General features: G+C 43.5%; 1 protein-coding gene across 1 annotated transcript; it reads right to left on the bottom strand.

Moving 5' to 3' along the window:
• Positions 1–241: 241 nt before the first annotated feature.
• Positions 242–469, bottom strand: SARC_17650 (hypothetical protein; the record flags this gene model as incomplete). Its single annotated transcript, XM_014288263.1, has 1 exon — positions 242–469. A coding segment is annotated over one exon (228 nt), but the record flags the coding sequence as incomplete, so codon positions are not given.
• Between the last annotated feature and the right edge of the window lie 351 nt (positions 470–820).

Genomic DNA, 820 nt, shown 5'->3' with positions numbered 1-820 from the left:
GTATACATACATACATACATACATACATACATATATATATATATATATATATATATGCTATAGCCACCCAAATAAAGAAAGGCCACGCACAAACTCGTTTTCCCGTACGCTGTCTATGTTTCTTTTGCACTGCACAGTTCCAGAGAACTTACCCAGAAGTTAAACCATACGTTGCATATACACAACCACTGCTACGCCTCCCCCTCCCTACGCCCACCCCCTCTCACACGCTTCACCATACCTTCAGTTCATCGACGGGTCTGAGTGTCATGATATGTGTTTTCTCATCCGTCTGCATCATGTTATTCCAAGGCAAGCACTTGGAGTGTGGCATATGACCGTTAGGCATACCCGCACGAGGCTCGGGCAAAGTCCCGTTAAAACGCCCTGCAGGCGCTCTAGCATCACCGATAGTGAAGGGGGCTTCGGCTGAGCAGTTGTCGATGATGTCTTGCTTAGAACGTACCATGCTGGAATCGAGTGTGGCTTCGAAGTCTCCGTCTCTGAGTTTACATATAGAGAGAGAACGCGAGAGAGAGAAGAGACGTTGGTATGATACGCGAGGTAGGTCATAGTGTCGAGCAGTGTATTTCAAACGCTTGATAATAATGGCGTGGGCTAAGGATTGACCGATGATATCCCGTTGTAAACAAATCCGATCATAAAAAATTTCGCCTTCAAGCTCATTTTTGTGGATGAAACAACGCACAGACACATACACACAGACACAGACATATATATATATATATATATATATATATGTATATACATAGATATATATGCATACACGCATATACAACCCCTCTACACACACGTATAC

The sequence above is a fragment of the Sphaeroforma arctica genome, assembly GCF_001186125.1.
Source record: "Sphaeroforma arctica JP610 unplaced genomic scaffold supercont1.11535, whole genome shotgun sequence".
In the NCBI taxonomy this organism is placed as follows: domain Eukaryota; class Ichthyosporea; order Ichthyophonida; genus Sphaeroforma; species Sphaeroforma arctica.
Note: the sequence above shows the minus strand (reverse complement) of the source record. Positions and strands in the feature narration are given on the sequence as shown.